Below are 27,535 nucleotides of genomic sequence, written 5' to 3' on the forward strand. Positions count from 1 at the left end.
GTTTAAGGGAATGAGTAGCCTAAAATATAATACTGAAAATAGATGACATTTCTTCCCAATAGTTCTTGAATATATTCTAAAAGAATATTATGTCATGGCTTATTGCATTTGAAGAAAATGTCAAATCTTAGGAACACCTCAAATAATTCACAACTAAAATGCCAAGACAATATGTGTATCACTAAGCCTATAAGACAGATCATGGATACACTTAGTGAAATAAAAAGAATAACTAACCAACATCAAAAGAATAAATGTAGGCCTGTTACCAATTCCTTTTAAAGTTGTTGGCAGCTACTGATAAGATGCTTAAATGATTGAAGTTTAGTTAAATTACGTCACAGATTCAATGAGAATTTAAATTGTGCACAGAGCTGACTTAGAGTCAAAAGGAAGGCTATTGTAGAGTATGAACAGATATGATGTAAAAAAAATCTGTACCAATGGATGTGTGAGAGACTGAATGAGATAAACAGTAGGAGACAAAAGTGTTATAAAGAGACTACAGTTGAAGCGTTACAATTGTGTAATTAACCTTGCTCGATATTCTTCAAGCAAATATAATTTATGCCTCACACCAATAAATCCAAACTGAAAGGATTTCACTATTTTTGTTAAATTTATATATCTTCTGTTTAATCTTCCAATAACAAAGTCTACCCTATTTGATGCTGAACATTTCAATTTAAATAAAACGATATTTAAATAATAAAAGCAAAATACTGTGGATGCCAGAAGTCTGAAACAAAAACAGAAAATGCTGGAAAAACTCAGCAGGTCCAGCAGCATTTGTGGAGAGAGAAACAGAGTTAACATTTTGAGTCTCAATGACCCTTCGAAACGTTAACTTTGTTTCTTTCTCCACTGATGCTGCTAGACATGCTGAGTTTTTCCAGCATTTTATGTTTTTGTTTTATATTTAAATAGTATTTGGTAAAGTAATACACAAAATGTACGAGTGCTTCCCACTTAGCACTTAATCATGAATTCTGCCTTTAAAGTATGAGTGTAAAGTCTTGATTTCTCCTCCATAATTTCATATGCAATCATACCTGCCCTATTTCAGCACATAAACATATATAAATACAATTGTTGTTCCCTTTACATTTGGTATGCTTGTCAGTGTCCTGATGACTGCAAGACAAAAAGCTTCACCATGTCTCTTTTCTCAATGATACTCATGTTCTGTACTACCAAATAATTATATATAAATACACCAACCAATAAACACACTCAACTGCATAACATGTTGGCTTTTGGATCAGTTGCCACCTGCTTAAAGGTGCTTTTCTGTGCCGTTTCACCATATGAAATAATTAGTACAAATCAAATGCAGGCAAACAAAGTAGGACAGGTGAAGGTAACGTTTTATAATTGTACAATTCAGTAATAAAATCATCTAAGAATCAAAGTGGCTCATTTTTAGTCCTTCTTAAAATTCATTTTCATTCCATATTATGTATAACAAAACAAATAAAGGAACACTAATACATGTACTAAAGAATTGTGATGAGTGACCAGTCCTTGCTTCATTATAATGCAAATTGTTAATATTGTGAAAATATCTCGTCCTAAGATTAAACATTCTAATGAGAGCGTAGGTAAAGTGACAAGACTCATAATGCAGGACAACACCAAAGTTGAAAGATTTTGTAGGAATTATAAAGTAAAGCAGTAAATAGTAGCGAAGTGCATCAGTTCTATAACGCAGAATGTAGGAATTACATTAAAAAGATAATTAAATGATAAAGATGATACTATGGTAAAGCTTAGAGCTGAATTTTTATGTAGAAAGCAGAGGTCCAGCTGCCAGGGTCGCATGTGGGGTGCAGAGGTGGGGGAGGCAACCCTGCTTCTGCAGGCAGCAGAATCCACAGCTGCATTTTGTTGTTGGCAGCTAAATAAGGGGACGTACCAGCTGGATGAGGGCGCATTGACAGCCATACATCCTCAAAGTCAGGCAAATCGGGTCTGGGGGCACGGCAGACAGACAAGGTGGTCCTGGTGAGTGGGAGGGTTGCTGAGGGAAGGCACCATTGTCACAGAGAGGTGGGGGAACACTTCCCTGCTCCAAAGAGTGCCCAAAAAGGAGACCTCCCCCTCACTGAAGTCCACTGGGAGGCTGTCACAATTTACCTGGTGGTCTCCCCACATGGCAAAGCCCTCCAACCATTGGTAAAATGCTAGCGGGGGTATGAAGCCGTCCTTAATTGGCCCTTAACTGGCTTAATTGGGCTCTCGATGGGAGAGCCATCGGCCAACTTTCCCACCATTGGCAAAAAGGCGTGGTGGTGGGAAGATGACAGGTGCACCACATGCTACCTTCGCACACTATTTTACCAGCCTTCCTGCCTCCCGGCCCATCCCCAAAGGGCTGGTAAAATTCAGCCCTTAAAGTTAAATTGAACAGCTTGCAATTTTCAGTTTCCATCTTTGCCCAAGGTTTTTGCTAAAAACCAAGAAATAAATAAATCACATACCCGAAAAATGTTATTTCATTATTTCAACTATAAATCTTGAAATGAACCAGTGGGAGCAATCTAAGGTTTATATTTTTAGCATTAGTATGTGGCTTGACTTTTAAGATACGAGTTCAAATTTCATGCCAGGCTCTTGGAACCCCGCCATATCGTCCATGCACGTTAGCGGGAAAGCATGCTGACGTGTTTCACAACAGCACGCAGGGGACGTGCACTTGGCAGCCTTCACTTCGGAGGAGCTGAGGTGAGTGAGCAGCAGCATTCTCCACAGCTCGCCTGTTGTTTACAGGCCTCAGGGGTGCCGGGGGCAAGTGCTGGCCAGCCTCAGAGGTGACTGCTGAGTGGGGTGGGGTGGTGTCCGGGCACGAGTGCTGGCCAGCCTCGGAGGCGACCATTGTCAATCAAAAAGACACATGTTTAAAATGACATTAAAGAGTTCTTTGATAAAAACAGATCTATTCATATGCACTGCAAGGTTTAAAAGACAGGCTCCTTTCATAAGATCATTTTTCAGGTATAGAAATGCAACATCTGTGGATCGTATTGATGAAAAGGCACTTAACCCATATATAATAAAAGCAAAATACTGCAGATGCTGGAAACTGAAATAAAAACAGAAAGTGCTGGAAAAACCCAGCAGGTCTGGCAGCATCTGTGGAGCGAGAAACTGGCGGTGGGCATGATGGGTGGCGTGCGTGGAAAATATGGCACGACCTGCTTCACGACAGCGTCAAGACAGGTCATGATAGTCCGCTCAACCCGCTGATGGCGGGCCGCATTTCCCACCATCGGTTGGTGGAGAGCTAATTGTAAAACATTAACATATAACTAAAAGGCAATCCCGCCAGGCTCTTGGAACCCTGCCGTATCGTCCGTCCACGTTGGCACGAAAGCACCCCGACGTGTTTCACAACGGCACGCAGGCGACATGCACTTGGCGGCCTTCACTTTGGAGGAACTGAGGTGAGTGAGTAGGAGCATTCTTCACAGCTCGCCTCAGGGGTGCCAGGGGCAAGTGCTGGCCAGCCTCGGAGGCAACTGGTGTGGGGGGTGAGGTCAAGTGCTGTCCTGGCACTGCATCCCGCGCATAGGCAATCGGGGTAGGGGTCAGGGTAGACAAGGGAAGTGGCCACGGACAACTGTGTAAACTGACCATGCCTCTGCAACTGAGACAGGTCAGGTGCAGCCACAGTGATATGACTGGGGTCGGGCTCCTAGACTGCCCGCCCATGCAAGCCATGCAAGCAATGCTGGCCATGGAGCAGTCACTGCTGGAGGCGCTCACAGCCCCTTGCAATCTCAGCATACTGGTTTGGACCAGTGTTCCCCATGTCACAGGTTGACAGGGCAGCCATGCAGTACACTAATCTCTGGTCATCCGAGGGGTGACCAGCACTTTCTGGGAAGCGTTAAAGGACGGTCAAACAGGGCCAGGAAAGGTGCTAAGTGCAGCCATGAGAACCACGTCTCTCTCTCTTTCATGCTGCAGGAGGAGCACATCAGGATCATGGATCCCGGTAATCTAGCTGTATGCCTGATGGCCTACAGAGGCCATAGAAAACTGAGGAAAGAGCAACTGAGGCTTCTGGCTGCGCAAAGGCAGGAGCAGCAACCTCATAAAGAAAGGGCAGCAGGAGCTCCTGCACATGCTGCCCAGGAGCGATGTGAGCCGAGGCTGGTCGGCGCCTAGCAACACCCAGGGTTTATAGGTGCTGCTTGCTATCCTGCAGGTGACTGAGAACAAGTGTCGCCAATGACTGCGCATGTCTAGGGACCTGGTGGCTCACATCTGCCACTTACTGCAGGACTTGGCACCAAGGAGACATGAAGGGCATCCACTGCCAGTGGCAGTGAAAGTGACCACGGTGCTCAATTTCTTTGCTAGTGGCTCCTTTCAGGGCTCCACAGGTGACCTCTGTGGGATTTCACAATCCGCCACCCATAAATGCATCCATGAGGTCACAGATGCCATCTTCTCCATGCCACACAACTTGTGCATTTTGCCCGGGATTGGGACAGCCAGGATGCAAGGGCCATTGGATTTGCCCTGATCTTGGGATCCCCACAGATGCAACTGACTGCACTCATGTGGCACTCAGGTCTCCATTGCTACATTCGGTAGACTTCATCAACCGCAAGGGCACTGAACGTGCAGCTGGTATGCGACCACCAGAACTGCATCCTGCAGGTGTGCGCATAGTTTCCAGGGAGTGTGCATGACGCCTACATCTTGAATCGCTTGCAGATCCCTGCAGTCTTCCAGGGTCCACAGAGGCTGCGAGGTTAGCTCCTTGGGGACAAGGGCTAGCCGCAGAGGCCGTGGTTAATGACAAGCGTGCGGCAGACTTAGACTGCAGCAGAGCGACGCTATGATGAGGCTCATGCAGCAGCTTGCAACTTGGTGGAGCATACTATCGGGATGCTGAAGATGCGGTTCCGGTGCCTGGTGCAATACAGTCCGCATAGTCATTGTCTGCTGCGCCCTTTACAACCTGGCACTCCAAAGGAAAGACGTGCTGGCTGAGAAGATGGAAGAGCTGGAGGTCTCCTCAGTTGAGGAGGACGCCGATGGGGATGAGGGTGAGGGGGCCCTCGGTGGTGATGATGACGGGGATGAGGGTCTTGCACTGGCTAGACGAGGCAGGCGCACTCGGAAGGCCCTCATAGCTGCCAGATTTGTGGAGGATGATGACGACATGCAGTGAGATGCCCCCATAGATCCTCACAGCGCAATTGTGAACGTTTGACTCCAATCTAGCTTATGGCAGCACCAATACCGTGTGAAAATGCTCCTGCCATGGATATGCAGTGGTGACCCTAATAGTAGCTTGATCGCAGGATGATGACAACATGCAGTGAGGACACTCCACAGATCTTTGCATAGCCTCTTAGAATGTCTGACTCTTGTCTGTCAGAGGGCAGCTCACTTGCACTCCATGATCAGGGCCATATCAGAGATGCAGCCATGAAAATTTTGACGCATCTGATGCTGCGTCCACCTTCAACACCTCAGCCCTTCAGGAGCTGGTGCACAGCAGATGCTGGTGTGATGGGGGCCAGCCCCACCTTAAAGGTGCTGAGAGCACACACAGAGAATGAGAGAACTCTGTGGCTCCTGCCCACTATATTCTGGCAGCAATGACAGCACCGCCGAGGTGCAGGCATCAGTGACGTTTCCAGGGAGTGTGGGGCTAGACCATCACTGTGGTCTGAAGGCTGCACAGAGCACAGGGAAGAAGCCCTGGACTGAGGCACCTGCCTTTTATCTTGTGTGGAAAGGTTTCACATCTGAGTGACAAGAACACTGTTCATCAGAACAAGAGAATAAGGAGTCACAGGCAGGGAGAATTCTTAGGAGTTTATTGACAACAGTGAACAGTATGTACAAGTGAACAACACCCGTGCCCATTCTGTGCAACTACTTTTACTTAACTTTCCTAACCCTGCTGCTACGTCTTGATGCACCCTGGACATCCACAGCGGAGGTAGTGGCAGCCCGCTAACTGTGACCCCTGGCTGTGATGACTTTGGCAGGCGTCATCTGGAGGGCCAAGACTTAGTGGGCCCCTGCCTGCTTTCGTGGTCCTGCTGTGTGACAGTGGCACCCTCCTCGGCCTATGAAGCTAGAACTGCGAAGGTCACAGGAAGAGGGGGTTCGGATGGGCAGGTCACTCCAAGTCAGCTGCGTGGATGGCCCCGGGACGTGCACCCGCTGATCCTCCTCCCTATGGGTGCCCGAGGGCCCCTGGCTGACTCCCTGAGCGGTGGAAGGGATGGCTGGAGTGAGATCGTGTTGCCCAACACCCCTCTTGCATACACACTGTTGGAAGCCAACTATGGCATCGATGGAGTTAAACCCGTGCATCAGTGCAGGAGTGACGTCTGGACCAAGGTCTCCATGGCAGCCGCCATCCTGCCAGTGTTGACCTTGGTGCGTTGCAATGCCGGCGCTATCACCTCTGCCTGAAGACGGATGGACTCCTCCATCGTGCCTTGCAATCTGAGGAGTGCAGCAGACATCCCTTCCTGATGTTCCCTAAATTGCCTTTGCAGCTCCAGCAACTGTGACATGACCGAGTCCAGAGGCTCATCATCTGACTCGGACTCGGCAACATTCTGGCCTTGAGCAGTCCTCTGAGTGCCGGGGACCTGGGAAGTCCCTGCATCCGCCTGCTGTGCGTCAGCAAGTACGATGTGCTCACCAGATTGTGATCCCGAGGCTAAAGCTAGGTCCCACCAAGGTGGTGTCTCTGCGCTGGTGGAGGGTGTGGGTGAGCGCTGAGATGGTTCTTCAGGGAAGGTGTGTTCAGATGCCACTTCAGAGGTTTCTTTGGGGTTTGATTGGAGGCCCTGGGTCATGGACTCTGTCAGCTGTTTGGCAGATGTGCCTGTGAAAGCAAGGAGTGATAATTATTGCATGGCAGTGGCCTGTGAAAGAGGACACATCACATGGTTGTCTGATGGATGTTGCACTGCTGGATCCTCACTCGGTGCAGCAGCGCCAACCTCACCATCAGCACAGGACCGGTCATCGCCGGTCAGCTGGGTGGCTCTGTTTTCGAATTCTGTCAGAACTTTGATCTCTGCATCCCTCTACCTGTCTGCGGCCTTTCCCCCCTGTTGTGTGCCAGTTGTCCTGCATGAATAGAGATGGGGAGAGGGTATCAGGATGCCTGACAGGCCAGATGATAAGCATGCCTGGTCTGTGTGGGTGGTGAGTGGTCCCATGGACAGGATGGGGACAATGGCAGTGTGTGTGAAAGAGTGAATGGCGATGTCCTTTGCACTGGCTGTGAGTGAGGGCCCTGTGGATGTGTGTTGCGTTTGAGAGTATGAGAGTTGGGAGTGATGAGGACCAGAGGAGATCATTCATCCTTTTGCAGCACTGGGTGGCTGTCCTCCTCTGCAGGGCGTTTGCGCTGATCACCGGTGCCACCGCCTCCCAAGCCGGGTTGGTGACTTTGCTGGCCATCATGCGGCCAGAGCTGGGGTATAGCACACCCCGGCGGGCCTCCATGGATTCCAGCAGTCGCTTGAGGGACCCATCATTGAAGCAGGGGGCTGCAGTCTTTTTCCCTTGGATGGCCATGCCTCCCAGGCAACGGTGGTGAGCTGGTGGCTGCTTTTTAAAGATGGTGGCCGACGTGATGCAACAGCAAGGTGATGGCGGGTGGGCGAATGAGAGCCCACTCTCCATGGAAATGGCATGTTTCGCAGGAGTGAGTAAATAATGAGGCGGGCTCAGGACGATATGGCGTGAAAAGTCGCCATTTTCGTCGGCGGTTAGGACTCCATTTTACCTGCCCACTTAGTGTAATTCTGGGAAAATTCCACCCAGAGTTAACGTTTTGAGTCCATGTGACTCTTCTTCAGAGCTAAAGAGAGACAGAAATTTTAATGGATTTTGTACTATGGCGGAGGGGGTGGAACAGATAGAGCAAAATAGAAGGAGAGGTGGGAGCTCAGGAGACATTGAGCAAAGAGTTTATGGACACAAGGCAAAGGGAGTGTTAATGGTAGTGTTAAAGACTAAAGAAGGTGCTGATAGTGGCATAAAGGTAAGTTGGCAGAATGTGTTAACAGCAGAACAATGGTCAGTGCTCTGTGAAAGCAAAACATAAGAACGAGTGACAGATGGCCTGGTGGCGGGAGGGCGGCGAGGGGAACAAATTGGATTAAAAAAGGGGTCAAGATGGACTAGAGAGTTCATGGTTTGAACTCAATGTTAAATCCAGAAGGCTATAATGTGCCTTATCAGAAGATGAGGTGCTGTTCCTCCAGTTTGCATTGGGCTTCACTGGAACATTGCAGCAGGCCAAGGACAGACATGTAGTCATGACAGCAAGATGGTGAGTTGAAATGGCAACTGACAGAAAGGTCTGGGTCATGCTTGCGGACTGAGTAAAAGTGTTCCGCAAAGGGGTCACCCAGTCTGCATTTAGTCTGTCCAATGTCGAGGAGACCACATTGGGAGCAGCGAATACAGTAGATCAAATTTAAAGAGGTGCAAGTGAAGCGCTGCTTCACCTGAAAGGTGTGTCAGGGGCCTTTGATGGTGAGGAGGGAGGAGGGGCAGGTGTTTCACCTTCTGCGATTGTATGGGAAGGTGCCATGGGAAGGGGATGAGGAGTTGAGGGTGATGGAGGAGTGGGCCAGGCTATCACCGAGGAAACGGTCCCTATGGAATGCTGACAGGGGGGGTGACTCCAGCACCATGCTGGAGTTGGCAGAAATAGTGGAGGATGATCCTTTGAATGTGGAGGCTGATGGGGTGAAATGTGAGGACAAGGGGTACCTATCATGGTTCTGGGAGGGAGGGGAAGGGGTGAGGGCTTAGGTGCGGGAGATGGGTCGGACACGGTTGAGGGCCCTATCAACCACAGTGGGGAAACCCCTTGTTTCAGGAAAAGGGAAGACATGTCAGAAGCGCCGTTTTGGAAGGTAACATTATGGGACAGATGCGACAGAGGCAGAGGAACTGGGAGAAAGGGATGGAATCCTTACAGGAAACAGGGTTTGAGGAACTGTAGGCGAGGTAGCTGTGGGAGTCGGTGGGCTTGTAATGAATATTGGCAGACAGTCAATCACCAGGAATGGAGACAGAGAGGTCAAGGAAGGGAAGGGAAGTATCAGAGATGGACCATGTGAAGGTGAGGTAGGGGTGGAAATTGGAAGCAAAATCGATAAATTTTTCCAGGTCCAGGTGAGAGCATGAAGCGACACCAATTCAGTCATCTATGCACCAGAGAAAAAGTAGGGCTGGAACAAGGAACGTTCTACATACCTCACAAAAAGACAGGCGTAACTGGGACCCATGCGGGTACCTTTTATTTGGAGGAAGTGAGACAAGCTAAAGGAGAAGTTTTTCAGTGAGAACAAGTTCAGCCAAACGGAGGAGAGTGGTGGTGGATGGGGATTGTTAAGGCCCATATATATCCCTTTGTAGTCTCCTTATGTCCTCGAATCGGCTGGGCCATTTAAACTCAGTGTAAAGGACAAACGCTCCAGGAATGGCCTCAAACTGCAGTGTGTGTTCCATGACTTTATGGTGGAGATGTAGATGTTCTTGAAGACCAGATAAGGTACGTAGAATTGTCAAGCTGTCAAGTTATTTAAATCCCCTCCCCTTTGAAATTTGAAAAAAAAACTTCTGGAAGTTTCAATAGCTGTTTGCTGACATAATTCTAAGTGCTATTATTATAGCATTATAACTATATGACTGCTTGCCACAACCAATCACTATCACAGTGGCGACTGTAGGTTCACAGTTTGCCAGCTCTAAAACGTATTAGAGGATTAGCTGTCTTTGATGTGGGGTTATGAATACGAATGCTTGTTTTTTAAGGAATTTAAATGTATTGAATGGGCTTTCAGGAATGGGACGTTTTGATATAATGAACTCTGTAATTGATATTTAGAATTTTATTTTATATCATGGCTTATGATGGATACTGGATCAGTTGGCATGGAAGATGCAAGGGCAAATGATGGTGGGTGGGGGGCATAGGTTGGCGCTAAGTTATCGTAAGTGCCATAAAGGGCCATACAGATGAGTGGGGGGTACATGAGTTGACACTAAATTGGTAAAGGGGCTATAAGAGGCCATGGGGATAAGTGGGGAGTCATGAATTGCCACTAAGTTGGTATAGGGATGAGAAGGGGCCATGAGGATGGGTGGGGGCATGGGTTGACATGGAGCGTATGAGGGGCCATGAGTTGGCATGAGTTGGCATGGATGGAGCTTGGGGAGTGGGTGGACTTTGAGAGTGTGTGAAGAGTGAGGGCTAGCAACTTAATACTTAACAAAACAACTGGGACAAAGTTCCAAAGGACCGAGGCAGGCCTTTTAACCAGCCTGCCTCGGCACTTAGCAGCTCATCTGGCATCCTCCAATCTCTGGCTGGGGGTGGCAGACCTGACTCCAACTACACCCACCCACCACCATTCCCCACAATCCCATTCCCCCTGTGCACACCCCCGCCCTCCTCCATCACCCCCCACCTCCCAACCCCTGAGCAAAAATTGTACCGTTCAGGGCACTTTTTCCCAAGGCGGGCGTGCTGAGCTGGGAAATTTCCTGACTTGAGCTGCCCATCTTGGGAGCGAAGATCTGGCCTTGCAGTGAATTACTGAAATGCACAAAACTGGGAGTGGAGCTGAAAAAGAATAGAAGTGGCAGGGCATGGACTATAAGGGGAAATCACAAACCTCAGAGGCCGCACTAACAGATGGGCTAAAAAATAACAAAAATACTGAGAATGGTGCCAAGAAAACACATAAATAGGTAGAAGATTGATTAAAAAGACTGACAAGGTGGGGCTGCACAAGGCCAACTGAAAACTGAAATAAGTTGTAACACTGTACTCAGCTGACATACAGAAACTTTTGGCTAATGGCAAAATAAAAACTTTACAGTTTTTCTAGCAGGGAAACCAAGCCATGTTTTTACCATTATGAACAACTTGTTATCATGCCTTATGAACAGCCTTACAAATAAATAACTGATGATAAAACAGATACTGTACAAATAATGGAACTTCTGCAAGAAGACTGGAGGTGAAATATTACTTGGAAGGAAGAAGCTGATCAGAGGCAACAGCATGAGATGAAATAAAAAGATGATAATATAAAGTCCTGGTTGATCAAGTATAGAAGGTACCTGTGAAGGCTCAAGAAGCTAATGGGGGGTGGAAGGCAATTTAAGGTGGGCTTTTACCAAATAGTTTAGACAAATAACTTGACTTTAATTGGGCATCTTGTAATGAAGTTAATCTTTATCGGACCATAAGGTCCCGTCAATTATCCATCCGTGTCCACCCCTGAGACTTTGGGAGGCCTCAGTGCAGTGAGTAGAGGAGAGAAATTCCTAAGTGTAGATCCACGCTCACACTCTTGGAGAGTTTGAGAATTCGTGAAGGCATGAGGTACCGAGAAGAGAAGTGGAAGAAGAAAGAAAGTGCAATTCATGCATTGGAAAGATTAAAATTATTACACCTTCCATTTCTTATACGTGGTGCAACATCATTGGAAAACACAGCATCCACATGCACGCTGACAACATCCAGCTCTACATCACCACTACCTCTCTTGGCCACTCCGTTGTCTCATATTGTCAGACTGCTTGTCCAATATCCAGGACTGGGTGAGCAAAAATTTCCACTAACTAAATATTGGGAAGGCCAAAGCCAATGTCTTCAGTCCCTACCACAAACTCCATTCCCTAGCCATTGGCTTCAATCCTGTCCCTGGCAACTGTCTGAGGCTGACCCAAACTATTCGTAACTTTGGGGTGTCGTATTTTGGATGAGCATCCATCCACATATATGCACCAACAGTAAGACCCCCTATTTCCACCTCCATAACATTGTCTGATTCTGCCCCTGCTGTGGACACCTTCATCTATGTCTTTGTTACTTTCAAATTTGACTAGTCAATCCATTCCTGACCAGCCTTCCATGTTCTATCCTCCATATATTTGAGGTAATCTAAAACTCTCGCCAGTATTCAAACACATTAAGTAACATTCACCCATCAGCCCTGTGACTTACTTTGGCTCCTGGTTAAGAAACACCTCAGTTTTAAAATTCAAGTCCTAGTTTTCAAATCCCTCCATGACCTTGCCTCTCCCATCTCTGTATTCCCCTCCAACTCCACAACCCTCTGAGATATATGCGTTCCTCCAATTCTGACTTCTTGAGCTTAATCGATGTTAATTGCGTTGCCATTGGCAGTCATGCCTTCAGATACCAAGGCCCTAAACTCCGGAACTCTCTAAACATCTTTACCTCTCTACTTCCCTTCTCCACTTAAAACTTACCTCTTTGACCAAGCTTTTGGTCCTCTGAAGTGCATTGGATGTTTTCCTACATTAAAGGTACGAATTAAAAGAAGTTGTTATTGTTAAAATTCACCTCTTTGATCAAGCTTTTAATCAACCTTCCTAAAGGTTGGAATTTTCCACTCCCCCACCCCCCAAATTCGGGACTGGGCTAGCAAATGGGGGTTGGAGGATTGTAAACTCAGGTGACATGTCGAGGGGCGCCATGCCCATTACCTACCCACCTCTGCTGAGATTTTATAATGCACGATAGACATTGGACAGGCCACAGTTCACAATAACTTGGGGACTCATGCCCATTGTATATGAGTAGTATGGATACAAAGATAGGGAGACAGTGGCATAGTGGTAATGTCAGTGGACTAGTAATCCAGAGGTTCAAGCTAATGCTCTGGGGACAAGGGTTCAAATCCCACTCTGACAGCTGGTGAACGTTGAATTTAATTAAGAAATTAAATGATTTAATAATAATCTGGAATTGAACTCAGTAGAGCTCAATTCAATTCAAACTAGACTCAGTAATGGTGACCATGAAACTACCAACTACCTCAATTGTTGTAAAAACCCATTGGTTCACTCATGTCCTTTGAGGAAGAAAATCTGCTGTCCTTGCCTGGTCTGGCCTACATGTGCCTCTAGCCCCACAGCAATGAGGTTGACTCTTAACTGCCCTCTGCAGCCACTCAGTTGTACCAAACCACAACAGGAAAGTCAGAAAGCAATAAATCTGGACGAACCACCCAGCATCGACCTCGGCACTGACAGCGACACATCCAGCCCTGTTGACTCTGCAAGGTCCTCCATACTAACATCTGGGGGCTTGTGCCAAAATTGGAAAAGCTGTCCCACAAACCAGTCCAACAATATCCTGATACAGTCATACACATTGAATCATACCTGACCGCCAATGTCCCAGATACCACGATCACCATCCTTGGGTTTGTCATGTCCCACTGGCAGGACAGACCCACTAGAGGCGGGAGTATAGAATCAGGACAGACTTCCCCTGGGAGACCTCAACATTGAATCCGGACCCCATGAAATCTCAATGTCAGGTCAAATATGGGCAAGGAAACCCCTTGCCGATTACCGCCTACTGCCTTCCCTCAGCTGATAAATCAATACTCACCCATGTTATAACCAATTAGCAGCAGCATTCAGGGTGGCAAGGACATAGGATGTACTCTGGCTGGGGGATTTCAATGTCCATCACCAAGAGTGGCTTGGTAGTTTGCCTTGTTGGAGGCCAATCATCTCTGTCCCAAGACATTGCAGCAGGAGTTCCTCAGGGTAGTGTTCTAGGCCCAACTATCTTCAGCTACTTCAATTATTTTCTCTCCATCATAAGGTCAGAAGTGGGGATGGTCACAGATGATTGTAAAATATTCAATACTATTTGTAACTTCTCAGATATTGAATGATTTGTGTCCAAATGGAGCAAGTAACATTCACGCCACACATGTGCCAGGCAATGACCATCTCCAACAAGAGAGAATCTAACCATTTCCGCAGACATTCAATGGCATGGCATTACCATTGCTGAATCCCATACCATCAACATCCTGGGGGTTACCATTCAGAAACTGAACTGGATCAGCCAAATACATATTGTGGCTCTAACAGCAAGTCAAAGGCTGGGAATTGACCACTGTCTCTCCAAAGTCTGTCCACTATCCAAAAGGTACAAGTCAGGAATGTGATGGTATACCCTCCACTTACCTGGGTGAGTGCGGCTCCAACAACATGCAAGAAGCTCAACACATTCCAGGACAAAGCAGTCCGCTTGATTGGTACCCTATTTACCATCACTCCTTCCACACAGTGGCAGCAGTGTGTACTATATAAAAGATGCACTGCAACAGCTCACCAAGCCTCCTTCAACAGCACCTTCCAAAGCACAGCCTCTTCCACCTAGAAGGACAAGGGCAGCACACCTGCAAGTTCCCTGACAAGCCACACACCATCCTCACTTGGAACAATATCGCCACTCCTTCACTGTCACTGGATCAAAATTCTGAAAGTGCCTTCCTAACAGCACTGTGCATGTACCTGCACCAGATGGATTGCAGCAGTTCAAGAGGCAGCTCACCATCACCTTCTCAAGGGCAATTAGGGATGGGCAACAAATGCTACCCTTGCCAGCAATGCCCACATCCCATGAAAGAATTTTAAAAATACATTATCACCCCATATACAGCTCAATGCATCTGAGAGGCATTGATAGGGAGTTATCCTTTCATGGTGACTTATGTGTGGCTCAAAGGGCTAGTTTTGGTGAGTGACAGTTAGCTTGGTGTGTGCCTGTTGCAACAAAATCAGAGTGCATTGATCTTTTTATTAAACCATATTCTTTGTAAAGCTGTGAAATTAAACATGGATGGCAACTCCAAAGTAAAAATAGCAAATCTCATTACCCTCTCACAAAGTATATGGAAACTTTATATTTACCTGCGTAATTCATTTGAAAAACCGGAGAGTTGAATCCAATGTAACCATTCCAGTAAGCCATTATTCTTTGGGTCCAATGCCAGCGTAGAGATATATCCAGAGAAACCATTGCAAAATATTCTGACAAAATCAAAATTGAGAACTACAATTAAGAGATTAGTTGAGTTAAAATCAGCAAATCCATCACACTACTAAATAAAGCCAATAAAATAGAGTAACCTGGTAGGTTAAAACAATAGGACATCAGGCTTGATTATGATGGCCAAGCTGAAATCTAAGCTTTGACTAACATTTGCACTTTGGCATCTAGTCTTGGCTGGGTTGCCCAGTATAGGAATACAAGGAAGGAAAGCTGAATTTGGCAGATTAGAATGTAGTGGTGGAATTTTCCCAGTTTAGTACCTGACCAAACGGTGGGACTATTTGCAGATGAGGAACCTGTTGATAGCTGGAGACTCTTTGACTGACATTCCCCCTTTGGATTTCCCAGCCAATCAGGAATGGTAGGCGGCTGATGCACTTGGTCTGGCAAAGGAAGGATTTCTAATTAAAGGGACCATGATATAGGTTAGGATGGCTCACAAGATCTTGGATTTTTGAGGCTGCAGCAACCACTGGAATGAATAGGAGACCCGAGAACGCTGGTCCCTAGGTCTCTCAATCTTACCAGGAGGTCCTGCTGTGGGGTCTGACGGGGTGCAGTGAGATGAACACTTTGCAGGATGGGAGAAAGAAGTCAGCCTTTCCAACCAAACAGGCATGGATAAAATGGCTGAAGAAGTCAGCAGCCGACATGTCATCTCTCAAATCTGGAAACAGTGCACCAAGAGGATCCAGGGCATACAGGATCCTGGGCATTAGAGGTACAGAGTACAAAAGCAAGGAAGTTATGATGAACCTGTATAAAACATTGGTTCAGCTTCAACTGGAGCATTGTGCCCAAATCTGAACACCACACATTAGGAAGGCTGTAAAGATGGTGCAAAACAGGTTTATGTGAATAGTTCCAGGAATGAGGGACTTCAGTTACATGGACAGGTTGAAGAAGCTAGGGTTGTTCTCCTTAGAGTAGAAAAGATTGAGAGAAAATTTGGTGTTCAAAATCATTACAGGTCTAGACAGAGTAGATAGAGAGAAATTGTTCCCATTGGCAGGAGGGTCAAGGATCAGCGGACACATGGAAGAGCAGCAAGAGTTCAGGCCAGTTTAAAGCAGCAAAAGTTCCAGGGATTGAAAAGCAGTGAGAGTTCAGAGGATTGAAAAGTAGCAAGAGTTTGGGTTAGTGTAAAACAGCGATAGTTCCGAGGATTGAAAAGCAGCCGAAGTTCCAGGCAGACTTCGGGGCCATAAAGTTCGAGGTGGAGTTTGAAAAAGAAATCAAACCGTGACATCCCAGAAAAGTCATAAGTTGATTGGCTAGTGAGTATTGCTGCTGAGGGACTGAGTTTAAACAACTGGCAGATTAAAAATATTGAGTATTAATCAGGAACAAGTGAGTAGCTGATGAGTCTTATCTTTTATTTTTGAGTAAGGTTTATTACCACTAGTAAGGTGTGCTAAGTATTAGTAGGATTTATCAGTATTAGTAAGGTTTATTAATAGTAGTAAGGTTTATTAATACCAGTAAGGTTTATTAGTATTGTAAAATTTATTAGTATTGGTACGATTTATTAGCATTGGTAGCAAGGTAAACTAATAAATACAGGAATGGCAGACCTCCAAAGTGTACATCCTGTGCTATGTGGAAACTCCAGGATGCTTCCAGTGTCCTGACTAACGATTTATACAGGAAGTGTGATCAGTTGCAGAAGCTTGAGCTCTAGGTTTGGGAACTTGAGCAGCAGTTGGCATAACTGGGAGGTTGAGAGTTGCATGGTAGCACATTTAAAGATGTGGTCACTCCACAGCTTAAGAGGCTGCAGGGAGAGAGGGAATGGGTGATCATAAGACAGTCAAAAAGGAATAGACAGGTAGTGCTGGAGTCCACTGAGTGCATCCCACTCTCCAACTAGTATTCAGTTCTGAATACCGATGAGAGTGATTGTTCATTAAGGGTGATAGACAGAGTGACGCTGAAAGGATGTTTCCCCTTGTGAGAGAGACCAGAACTGGGGGACATAGCTTAAAAATAAGCGGTCTTGCATTTAAGATGGAGGTGAAGAAAATCTTTTTCTCTCAAAGGGTTGTGAGTTTGTGGAACTCTCTTTCACAGAGAGTGGTAAAGGCAGCATCATTGAATATTCTTAAGGCAGAGGTAGACAGATTATTGACTAACAAGGGAATCAAATGGTAATGGGGGGTAGGCAGGATAGCGGCATTGAGGCCACAATCAAGTCAGCCATGATCTTACTGAATGGTGGAGCAAGCTCAAGGGGCGAATGCCCTACTTCTATTCCTAATTCGTATGATCATATGTTCATCAGGGGAGTGCATCTAGAGCCAAGTCCATGGCAGCACAGGTGGCTCAGCTGTATAGGGTGTTACAAGGAAGACTGAAAGAGCAATAGTGATAGGTGATTTAATAGTTGGGAGAACGGATAGGCATTTCTGCAGCCACAGACTTGAATCCAGGATGGTGTGTTGCCTCCCTGGTGCAGGGTCAAGGATGTCACGGAGCAGCTGTAGAGCACCCTGAGGTGGGAGGGTGAACAGCCAACAGTTGTGGTCCACATTGCTACAAACGATATAGGCAGAAAAAGGGATGTAGATCTGCAGTCAGAATTTAGGGATCTCAGAGATAGGAAGTTAGCAAGCAGGATCTCAAAAGAAGTAATCTCGGGATTACTCCCAGTACCACGCGCAAGTGAGTATCGAAATAGAGTAAAGCAAATGAATGAATGGCTGGAAAGATGGTGCAGGAGGGAGGGCTTTAGATTCTTGGAACACTTGGACCGGCTCTCGGGGAAAATGTGACCCATCCAGGTTGCACCTAAATAGAGCTGGAATTGAGTTCCTTGTGGGACATTTTGCTGGTGCTATTGGGGAGGGATTAAATTAATTTGGCAGGGATGTGGGAACCAGGAGGTAAAATTGGAGAGGAATACCTAAGTACACAGAATACTGGGAGAGATAGATAGCACTAAAATAGGGAATAGTAAATTAGTAGGTGGGGTCAGAGTAAGGGAGAAAGTAATGAAGTCGAAATCAGGTTAAATGTGCATGTACGTGAATGCAGGGAGTGTGGTAAATAATATTGGTGAGTTGCAGGTGCAGACTGCCATGTGGAAATATGATGTTGTGGTGAGAACAGAGGCCTGGCTCAAAGGAGGGCAAGACTAGGTGTATTCCTGGATACAAGGTGTTCACTGATTAAGGGGAGCCTTGCAGTGCTGGGGGACCGAGGATGTCCCAGAAGGGTCAAGGGCAGAATCTATCTGGCTAGATCTAAGGAACAAAAAAAGGGCAATTACATTGCTCAGTGTAGTTTATAGACCATCAACTAGTGGAAAGGATGTAGAGGAACTAATTTACAAGAAAATTACAAAGAGGTGAAAAAATTATGGAGTGGTTAAAATGGGGTCTTTACCTTTCTGAATATAGACTAGGATAGTAGTAATGTGAAGGGCAGAGAAGAGCAGAGATCCCAAATTGTGATCAGGAAAATTTACTACAACCATATGTTTTCAGTCTAATGACTGGGCGGGAGCGGAGGCAGCCGGACCTGCGAGGGACACCCCTACTCAGGCAGCGGGTAAATAGAGGGTGAAGCTAGGGGCCTTCACTCCCCTTCCGGGAGCGGAGACAGATGCACCTGCGAAGGTCACCTCTACTCGGGCAGCGGATAAGTAGAGGGTGAGGCTCAGGGCCTTGACCCACCTTCCGGGAACGTAGACAGCCAGACCTGTTTGGGACACCTCAACTCGGGCAGCTGGCTGAGTTTGAAAAAAAAATCCAGGAGTGAAATCACAGGAAAACTGTAAGCTCATTGGTTTGTGAGAAGCTGCTGTTAGGGAGTGCGTTTAAATAGCTTAAAACTAGAAAAACATATCATTTATAAAGAAGTAGCGACTTGGATTTCAATAAGGAAGTAAAGTTAAATCAAGTCAATGTGAAATAAAGTAATAAAGTAAATCAAAGTAAGATAGCGTAAGTGTTGTAAAGTTACTAGTAATTTATTCTACTCACTCTAAGTGTAATAAATAGTTCCTAGAGTTATGGGATGGCAGGTCAGCTCAGCCTAGTGGAGTGTACATTCTGTGGTAAGTGTGAAGTCGTGGATGCACCATGTGTCCCTGACAAACACATCTTGGAAGTGTCACCAGCTGCACAAGCTTCAGCTCCAGGTTTCAGAACTAAAGCGGTGGCTGGAGCTACTGTTGTGCATCCGCGAGGCAGAGGGCTACATGGATAGCTCCTTTAGGGAGGTGGTCACACCACAGGTCAGAAGAATACAGCCAGACAGGGAATGGGTGACTGCCAGGCAGTCTAAGAGAACGAGGCAGGTAGTGCAGGAGTCCCCTGAGTCTATCCTGCTTGCTAATTGGTTTTCCATTTTGGATGTTGATGAGGGCTATGGTTCCTCAGGGGAATGCAGCCAGAGCCAAGCCTGTGGTACCATGGGCAGCTCAGCTGTACAGGGGGGGAGGAAGGAGAATGGAAGGGCAACAGTGATAGGGGATTCCATAGTCAGGGGATCACATAGGTATTCCTGTAGCAGTAAGCGTGACTCCAGGATGGTGTGTTGCCTCCCTCGTGCCAGGGTCAAGGATGTCACGGAGCAGCTGCAGGACATCCTTCAGGGGGAGGGGGATCAGCCAGAAATCGTGGTCCACATTGGTACCAATGATATAGGTAGGAAGAGGGATGATGTCCTGAAAGCAGATATTAGGGAGTTAGAAAGAAAACTAAAAAGCAGGACCTCAAGAGCAGTAATCTCAGAATTACCCCCAATGCCATATGTTAGTGTAGGAATAAGACGATTGGTTGATTAAATATGTGGCTGGAGAACTGGTGTAGGAGGGAGGGCATCAGGTTTCTGAGGCATTGGGACCGGTTCCAGGGCAGGTGGAACCTGTACAAGGTGGACGGGCTACATCTTAACAGGACTGGGACTGATATACTCGCAGGGAGATTTGCTAGTGCTGTTGGGGTGACTTTAAACTAGTTTGTCAGGGGGGTGGTAACCTGAGGGGTGGCCCAAATTGGAAGAAAGTAAAGTTGGTAACAAGAAGCAGTAGTAAGACTAGAAGGCAGGAGAAACAAAGCAGAGCATTGAGTATGCTTCGAATGCAGAACGATGTCAAACAGACAAAGTTAAGGGCATTCTACCTGAATGCGCGCAGCATTTGCAATAAGGTAGATGATCTAAAGGCACAAAGAGAGGTAAATGGATACGATATAATTGGCAGCACAGAAACATGGCTGCATAGTGACCAAGACTGGGAACTGAATATTCAACGTTCAGGAAGGACCCACACGAAGGGAAAGGAGATGGAGTTGCGCTGATTATAAGAGGATCAGTGCATTAGTAATGGAGGATCTCAGATAGAAAGAACAATGTGTGGAACCGGAAACAAAAAGAAAAATTGCTGGAAAAACTCAGCAGGTCTGACAGCATCTGTGGAGAGAAAGATAGAGTTAACGTTTCAAGTCCGTATGACCCTTCTTCAGAGTCATACGGACTCGAAACGTTAACTCTGTCTTTCTCTCCACAGATGCTGTCAGGCCTGCTGAGTTTTTCCAGCAATTTTTATTTTTGCTTCAGATTTCCAGCACCTGCAGTATTTTGCTTTTATATCAATGTGTGGAACCTGTTTGGGTGGAGCTAAGAAACAGCAAAGGGCAGCAGACATTGTTGGAGTTGTTTATAGGCCACCAGTGTTGGAAATGTGGGGTATGGTATTGATCAGGAGATGAGAGAAGCATGTAGCATGGGCAATATATTAATCATGGGTGACTTCAATCTGCATATAGAATGGGTAAACCAATTGAGCACTAGCACTGTGGAAGACGAGTTTCTGGAATATGTTAGGGATGGTTTTCTAGAGAAGTATATTGAGGAGCCAACTAGAGGACAGGCTATGTTAGATCTAGTATTATGTAATGAAAAAGGACTAATTAATAATCTTGTTGCAAAGGAACCTTTAGGGTTGAGTGACCACAATATGATTGAATTTTACATTATGTTTGAAAGTGAGGTAGTTCACTCTGAAGCAAAGGTGTTAAAGTTTCCTCCATAAAGGAAATTATGAAGGCATGAGGGACAAATAGGCTGAGGTGGATTGGCAAAATACATTAAAAGGTAGGACTGTGCATAGACCGTGTTGGTGTTTTTTGAGGATGCTACAAACAAAATTGATAAAGGAGAGTTGATGGGCGCAGTATACTTGGACTTCAGAAGGCTTTTAATAAAGTTCCCCACAGGAGGTTGATTAGCAAAATAAAGGCACATGGGATAGGAGGCAATATACTGGCATGGATTAAGGATTGGCTAACAGGCAGGAAACAGAGAGTAGAAATAAGCAGGTTATTCTTGCGTTGGCAGGCTGGGACTAGTGGGGTACCGCAAGGATCAGTACTTAGGACCCAGCTGTTAACAATATATATCAATGATTTGGATGCGGGGACCAAATGTAATATTTACAAGTTCATGGATGATACAAAGCTAGGTGGGAATGTGTGTTGTGAGGAAGGTGTAAAGCAGCTACAGGAGGATTTGGACAGACTTAGTAGGTGGGCAAGAATGGAATATAATGTGGAAAAATGTGAGGTTATCAACTTTGGTAGAAGGAACAGATGTGGAGAGTATTTCCTAAATTGGTAAGAGATTAGAAAGTGTAGATGTACAAAGGGGCCTGGGTGTCCTTGTCCATAAGTCATTGAAAGCTAACATGCAGGTGCAGCAGGCGATTAGGAAGGCTGATGGAATGTTATTCTTTATAGCAAAAGGATGAGAGTACAGGAGTAGTAAAGGCTTGCTTCAATTGTATAGAAGCTTGGTTAGGCCGCACCTGCGGTACTACGCACAGTATTACCTCAAAGGATATTATTGCCATAGATGGAGTGCAACAAAGGTTCACTAGACTTGTTCTGAGGATGGTGGGACTATCTTAGGAAGAGAGATTGGGGAAACTGGGCCTGTGTTCTCTAAAGTTTTGAAGAATGAGAGGTGATCTCACTGAAACCTACAAAATACTTAAAGGAATAGACAGAGTAGATGCAGGTAAGATGTTTGCCCTGGTTGGGGAGTCTAGAACGAGGGGACACAATTTCAAAATAAGGGGGAAGCCAGTTAGGACTGGGATGAGGAGAAATTTCTTTACTGAGAGGGTTGTGAATCATTGGAATTCTCTACCCCAGAGGGCTCTGGAAGCTCAGTCATTGAGTATGTTTAAGGTAGAGATTAATAGAAAACTGATTAACAATAATGTAAAGGGCTATGGGGCTAATGAGGGCAAAAGGCACTGAAGTGTTCAGTCAGGCATGTTCGTGTTGAATGTTCCTAATGAGAAAGGAGGCATTGCTGGACCTGGTTCTTGGGAATGAGATGGGCCAAATGGATCATGTGTCAGTTGGGGAACATTTTGGGGACAATGATTATTGTATCATAAGATTTAGGCTGACTATTGAAAGGGACAAAGCAATCCAGAGTGAGAATAATTAAGTAGGAGAAAGCTTGCTTCAATGGGGTAAGAACAAATCTGGGCCAAAAAATTGGAGTCAAGGGTTAGCAGGAAAAACTGCAGCTGAACAACGGACTACCTTCAAAGAAGAGAAAATTCAGGCATAGTCAATGTACAATGTACTACAGAAGGGAAACGTAGGGCAAACAAATCCAGAGATGCCTGGATGACAAAAGAGATAGAAATTAGGATAAAGAACAAAATGTGTGCTTATAATAGGCGTCAGGTAGAAAATACATTTGAGAAACAGGCTGAATATAGGTTCAGAGGGGAGGTGTTTCTCTTGGGCCATGATTGAATGGCGGAGCAGACTTGATGGGCCGAATGGCCTAATTTCTGCTCCTATGTCTTATGGTCTTACTTTAAATCTGTGCCCTCTCATTCTCGATCCTTTCAGGAGTGGGAACAGTTTCTCCCTCTCTACTCTGTCCAGACCCGAGATGATTTTAAATATCTCCATCAAATCTCATCACAGCTTTCTCTTCTCCAAGGAAAATAGCCCCAGCTTCTCCAACCTATGTAACTGAAATTCCTCATCCCTGGAATGATTTTCGAGAATCTTTTCTGCACTCGCTCCAGTGCCTTCACACCCTTTCTGAAACGGCACCCAGAACTGGATGCAATGCTCTAGTGTCTTACATAAGTTCAGCATAACCTCCTTTCTCTTGCAGTCGCCCAGGCTTGTCCATTCTTTTTGCTTGGGGGGGGCCACATTTCCATTTATTCCCACTCAAGAGGCCAATGAGCAAATTGTGGAAACATAAGGTTTGGCAAAACTTTAAACTGAATTTCAAAAATAGTTTGAGGTATGAAGAGAAACAATTGCTGAGCAAAAATAAAGCAGTGTCGTAGCGATAAATTTTTAAGTTTAAAAAAAGAGCAATTAATAAAAATGTCCAGAGAGTGAGTGTGTGTGCCAGGCTCACTCCCAGTCTCAAGGTGCTCACTCATTCACACTCACCCACTGTAAGTGAGTGTGTGGCGGTGAGAGTGAGTGAGAAACCTGAAACTGGGAATAAGACAGACACTCACTCACTCTCGTACTCCCACACACACACACACACAGAGTGGAATCACCCCAGATTTGCACAAAGTGCTGTAGCGGCAGGAAAAAAGGATGCTTTACCCGCTGGCTGCAATGGCAGGTTTTCACGCCATATCATCCCAAACCCACCTCATTAAATCACGCATTGCCAGGAAATACACCATTTTGCTGGCGAGTGGCCTCTGATTCATCCGCCATACCATCATCTTGCCACTTCCTCATGCTGGGCGCCATAATTAAAGTGCAACTGCACGCACACCTCTCAGTGCTTCCAGCCCAGGAGACATGGCCCCAAAAGGCAAGAAGACTGCAACCCCCGATTCAGTGACGCATCTTTGGCATACATTCTGGACACCATTGGAGCCCGCCGCAATGTCCTCTACCCCCGCTCTAGCCACAGGAGGCCCATCAGTGTCACCACTCTGGTTTGGGAGGCAGTGGCAGTGGTGGGCAGTGCCAACTGTTATGACCGGTCCCCGGGGAAGGTTCCCCGAATTTGTCATGTCCCAGACGAGATACCCCAAATTGTTATGCTCCCAGTTGAGAAGGAATTAAGAGGTTCCCTTTCCTTATTCAATCCCCTCTGCTGGTCACAACAAGGTTAATTTAAAAAGGATCCTTTCTCTCGTGGATACCTTTTCCCAGCCCAAATGTATTTAAGTTTTAAAAGGAGCTAATTTAACCAGGCTTTCTTGAGTTAAATGAAGAGTGAGTTTATCAGTTACTAAAACGCGAGAAAAAAAATAAAAATGCAACACACATACACGCAGATTAGAAATGAGAAGTGAGTCCAAAAATAAAAGTTAAAAAGTATGTGAATCAGTCTTTGGCTGGTCTGTGAGGAGTAGATGATGAAATGTCGCGGCCATTAAGTTGGATGATTCCGGTAGAGATGATTTTGGGAGTTGAGGAGCTGGTTTGGACATTCTTAGTTCTGCAGGTTAGCTGAAAGGAGTTGTCCTGTTTCCTTTTCAACTGTGGCTTTGCTGACTTGACCTTGTTTCCACACAAGTGCCAGGCAACAAGAGAGAATCTCCAACAAGAGAGAAACTAACCATTGCCCTTTGATGTTCAATGGCATTACCATCATTGATTCCCCCACTATCAACATCCTGGGGGTTACCATTGACCAGAAGCTGAACTGGACTAGCCATATAAATACTGTGGCTACAAGAGCAGGTCAGAGGCTAGGTGTCCTGCAGTGAGTAACTCACCTCCTGACTCCTCAAAGCCTGTCCACCGTCTACAAGGCATAAGTCAGGAGTGTGATGCAATACTCCACTTGCCTGGATGAGTGCAGCTCCAACCAAACTCCAGAAGTTTGACACCATCCAGGACAAAGCAGCCCGCTTGACTGGCACCCCATCCACAACCATTCATTCCCTCCACCAGCGATGCATAGTGTCAGCAGTGTGTACTATCTATAAGATGCACTGCAGGAACTCACCAAGGCTCTTTCGACAGCATTTTTCAAATCCACGGCTGCGGCCAAATAGAAGGACAAGGGCAACAGGTGCGTGGGAACACCACCACCTGTAAATTCCCCTCCACGCCATGCACCATCCTAACTTGGAAAAATATCGTCGTTTCTTCACTGTCACTGGGTCAAAATCCTGGAATTCCCTCCCTAAAAGCACTGTGGGTGTACCTATATCACATGAACTGCAGCAGTTTAAGAATACAGCTCACCACCACCTTCTCAAGGGCAATCAGGGGTGGCCAGTAAATACTGTCCTAGCCAGCAATGCCCACATCACATGAATGAATTAAAAAATCTTCTCGTTACCCCCCTCCCCTCCCCCGCAGAGCTCCAGCACCCTCGACCAACCCCCCGACACCCGGCACTATGGTCCGCCTCCGGGCCCAGGCATTCTGGTCCCACCCTCACCGGGCCCCAGCACTCTGTTCCCTGCCCCTAGGCCCCGGCGCTCTGTTCCCCACCCCCAGACCCAGGCAATCTGGTCCCTTGCCACGACCCCTCCCTCCCCTCCCTTTGAAGGAAAACTTCTTTCTCCCAAGCAGACTCACCGCCATTGGCATTTGCTGCTCCTCCAAACACAGGCTGTTTCTCTCCCACCGGTAAGCCTATCAGCAGCAAACATGGGAGAGAAATGGTCTGTTACTGGAGGAGCAGCTCCTTGTAGAATCTTCCACTCTACTTAACTGTCATTTTGAAAACTGGCTTTGGGGGCCACAATCCAGCCGCGGGCCACTGGTTGGACATCCCTGGTATACAGTATCCTCGGCTTTATTAATATGAGTATAGAGTGCGAGAGCAAGGAGGTTATGTTGAACTTATGTAAGACACTACTTTAGAGCATTGCATCCAGTTCTGGGTGCCGTTTCAGAAAGGGTGTGAAGGCACTGGAGCGAGTGCAGAAAAGATTCTCGAAAATCATTCCAGGAATGAGGAATTTCAATTACATAGGTTGGAGAAGCTGGGGCTATTTTCCTTGGAGAAGAGAAAGCTGTGATGAGATTTGATGGAGATATTTAAAATCATCTCGGGTCTGGACAGAGTAGAGAGGGAGAAACTGTTCCCACTCCTGAAAGGATCGAGAATGAGAAGGCACAGATTTAAAGTAAGACCATAAGACATAGGAGCAGAAATTAGGCCATTCGGCCCATCAAGTCTGCTCCGCCATTCAATCATGGCTGATAAGTTTCCCAACCCCATTCTCCCACCTTCTCCCCGTAACCTTTGATCCCCTTACCAATCAAGAACCTATCTATCTCGCTCTTAAATACACTCAATGGCCTGGCCTCCACAGCCTTCTGTGGCAATGAATTCCATAGATTCACCACTCTCTGGCTAAAGAAGTTTCTCCACATCTCTGTTCTAAAAGGTCTTCCCTTTACTCTGAGGCTGTGCCCTCGGGTCCTAGTCTCTCCTACTAATGGAAACATCTTCCCCACGTCCACTCTATCCAGGCCTTTCAGTATTCTGTAAGTTTCAATCAGATCCCCCCTCATCCTTCTAAACTCCTTCGAGTATAGACCCAGAGTCCTCAAACATTCCTCATATGTTAAGCCTTTCATTCCTGGGATCGTTCTCATGAACCTCCTCTGGACCCTCTCCAGGGCCAGCACATCCTTTCTGAGATATGGGGCCCAAAATTGCTCACAATATTCTAAATGTGGTCTGACCAGAGCCTTATAAAGCCTCAGCAGCACATCCCTGCTTTTATATTCTAGTCCTCTCAAAATAAATGCCAACATTGCATTTGCCTTCCTAACTACCGACTCAACTTGCAAGTTAACCTTAAGAGAATCCTGGACTAGGTCTCCCAAGTCCCTTTGTAATCCAGATTTCTGAATTCTCCCGCCATTTAGAAAATCGTCTATGCCTCTATTCTTCCTACCAAAGTGCATGACCTCACACTTCCCCATGTTGTATTCCATCTGCCATTTCTTTGCCCATTCTCCTAACCTGTCCAAATCCTTCTGCAGCCTCCCCGCCTCCTCAATACTACCTGTCCCTCCATCTATCTTTGTATCATCTGCAAACTTAGCCAGGATGCCCTCAGTTCCTTCATCTAGATTATTAATGTATAAAGTGAAAAGTTGTGGTCCCAACACTGACCCCTGCGGAACTCCACTAGTCACCGGCCGCCATCCTGAGAAGGACCCCCTTATCCCCACTCTCTGCCTCCTGCCAGACAGCCAATCTTCTATCCATGCTTGTACCTTGCCTCTAACACCATGGGCTCTTAACTTACTGAGCAGCCTCCTGTGCGGCACCTTGTCAAAGTAGATAACATCCATTGGCTCTCCTTTGTCTAACCTACTCATTACCTCCTCAAAGAATTCTAACAGATTTGTCAGGCATGACCTCCCCTTGATGAAACCATGCTGACTTTGCCCGATTTTACCATGCACTTCCAAGTATTCTGAAATTTCATCCTTAATAATGGACTCTAAAATCTTACCAACGACCGAGGTCAGGTTAATCGGCCTGTAATTTCCCGTCTTTTGCCTCACTCCCTTCTTAAACAGGGGGGTTACATTAGCGATTTTACAGTCCTCTGGGACGCTCCCTGACTCCAGTGATTGCTGAAAGATCACCACTAACGCCTCCACTATCTCTTCAGCTATCTCCTTC

General features: G+C 46.3%; 1 protein-coding gene across 6 annotated transcripts in view; it reads right to left on the reverse strand.

Moving 5' to 3' along the window:
• Positions 1 to 27,535, reverse strand: part of kiaa0825 (KIAA0825 ortholog) — a 594,535-nt gene that overhangs the window by 368,834 nt on the left and 198,166 nt on the right. For 5 of the 6 annotated variants that reach the window (XM_078565259.1, XM_078565275.1, XM_078565269.1 and 2 more), the window contains exon 12: positions 14,767 to 14,886. The exons of the other annotated variant lie outside the window; for it this stretch is intronic. In XM_078565259.1, the coding sequence (XP_078421385.1) occupies positions 14,767 to 14,886 (120 nt within the window). The remainder of the gene's footprint in view (positions 1 to 14,766; positions 14,887 to 27,535) is intronic. 6 annotated transcript variants of the gene reach the window in all.

This window comes from Cetorhinus maximus, chromosome 2, assembly GCF_964194155.1.
Source record: "Cetorhinus maximus chromosome 2, sCetMax3.hap1.1, whole genome shotgun sequence".
Classification (NCBI taxonomy): Eukaryota; Metazoa; Chordata; class Chondrichthyes; order Lamniformes; family Cetorhinidae; genus Cetorhinus; species Cetorhinus maximus.